The sequence below is a fragment of the Cyprinodon variegatus genome, unplaced genomic scaffold (genome assembly GCF_000732505.1).
Source record: "Cyprinodon variegatus isolate N-32 unplaced genomic scaffold, C_variegatus-1.0 Scaffold998, whole genome shotgun sequence".
Taxonomy (NCBI): domain Eukaryota; kingdom Metazoa; phylum Chordata; class Actinopteri; order Cyprinodontiformes; family Cyprinodontidae; genus Cyprinodon; species Cyprinodon variegatus.
The window spans coordinates 113,209-114,822 of NW_015151451.1; the positions used below are offsets into that span (position 1 = coordinate 113,209).

General features: G+C 46.6%; 1 protein-coding gene across 1 annotated transcript in view; it reads right to left on the minus strand.

Annotated features, from left to right (window-relative positions):
- The window catches only part of LOC107100669 (calcium/calmodulin-dependent protein kinase type 1D-like), a 31,384-nt gene that overhangs the window by 15,522 nt on the left and 14,248 nt on the right, over positions 1–1,614 (minus strand). The window contains exon 7 of the mRNA XM_015399242.1: positions 573–685. Within this exon, the coding sequence (XP_015254728.1) occupies positions 573–685 (113 nt within the window). The remainder of the gene's footprint in view (positions 1–572; positions 686–1,614) is intronic.

Here is a 1,614-nt window from a genome sequence, read left to right on the forward strand (position 1 = left end):
GCGCGCTTCATTTGCAGTCTGGACGATGAGGGCTCTGACTGCAGCACTGAGAAGGACTCCTGTGGAACAGGGAGAACGGGGTTGGGATGGGGGAGGCGCCCCACGGCAGAGTAGGAACGATACATGCTTTCACGTAAGAGTCTCCAAAAGCCGCCAGTGACACCGTAAAAAGTCGCCAGATTTGTCGCTAGTAGCTTTTTTTTTAAAATAGTCGCTGGAGGGGTCTGAAAAGTCGCTAAATATAGCGACAAAGTCGCTGAGTTGGCAACACTGCGCACATGCAGCGCTGGCACGCTCTGCCGTAATTTTTTTTTCTTCCCCCGTTTCAATCAAGTGGCAGTGATGACGGCGGCGGCGGATGACGCATTAATTGCGTCATCCGCGCTAACACTTCAAATTGGACATTTGAATGTTGCCCATATCAGTCCCAAAAAAGAGAGCAACATAACAGTGGCTAAGCCTTAACATGGGCTACTTACCATTTACTCAAGTCACATTCTTTCATTTTTGATTCTTACAATTTAAGGCAGCAACATCAGTGAAAGCTGAACATTGTGATATTTCCTCCTTACCTGATTCAGAGATGTCGTCCCAGAAAGGTGAATGGAAGGCATAGTCAGCCCTCATGATCTTTGAAAACAGCTGAGTCTCGTTCTCCTCAAAGAAAGGAGGGTAGCCGGAGAGCCTGCAGAGAACAGAATAAAAGAAGCTGTCATTTATCTAGGATTACAAGATTCAAAGATCTACATAGAAGTGGCTTCCTTGGCAATTTGGCAGCTCTTGTGCTGTTGGACCATTGTGGAGACTTACAACAAAATGTATAATATTAAATGTTTTATATGCACATGAAATTTCTTTTTGTACAGCTGTCAAGATCTTCCCATTTCTTAAAGTGAAGCAGTGATCAGATGTAAATGTTGTGGGAGAAAAAACATTGTGCAAAAAACGCATTGATGACGGAGAGTCTATGATATGATTTAGAGCTTTTTCAACATTCATCAGTGTGATGGCGGTGGGGAAGAAGCTGCTGCAGAACCTGCTGGTCCTGCATTGAATGCTGGGAAGCCTCTTCCCAGAGGGCAGCAGGGAGAACAGTCCATGGTGGGGGGGTGAGGGGTCATTGATGATGTCACTGACGTTTTATGAAGGAAATCTGGTCTCGGTGTGTTCTGAGGCCGGGCATACATTGTATGAGGGTTTGGCCTTTTTGGGGCCGATTCTCCAATTGTACAGGAAGTATTTGGATCGGGGCGACTTTCAGCCTCATGGTGCGTCCTGCATCGTGTAGAGTACAGAGGGTAATGAGGGGCGATCAGCCTCTCATGACCACCTCCTGTTCAGGAATCATAAGGTCGGGAGAAAATCAAATATGTTTCAAATTCATTGGGTCTCGCCAGGTGTTGTTGGGTAAATCCTGCTGTTGAAGCAGAGCTAACGGCCGATTTACCAGAACATCTCTTACTGCGCATGTGCAAAAAAGGAGAGTTCCTCCTATTCTTCCAGATCGACGAGTCCAACCAGCGCCACTGAGTCCAAAGTGGTTTTGGACGTGCAGCGTGAGCAGGTAGATCGCAACTGAGCATCGGGGAAAGAACATACGTACATCGTAAACTT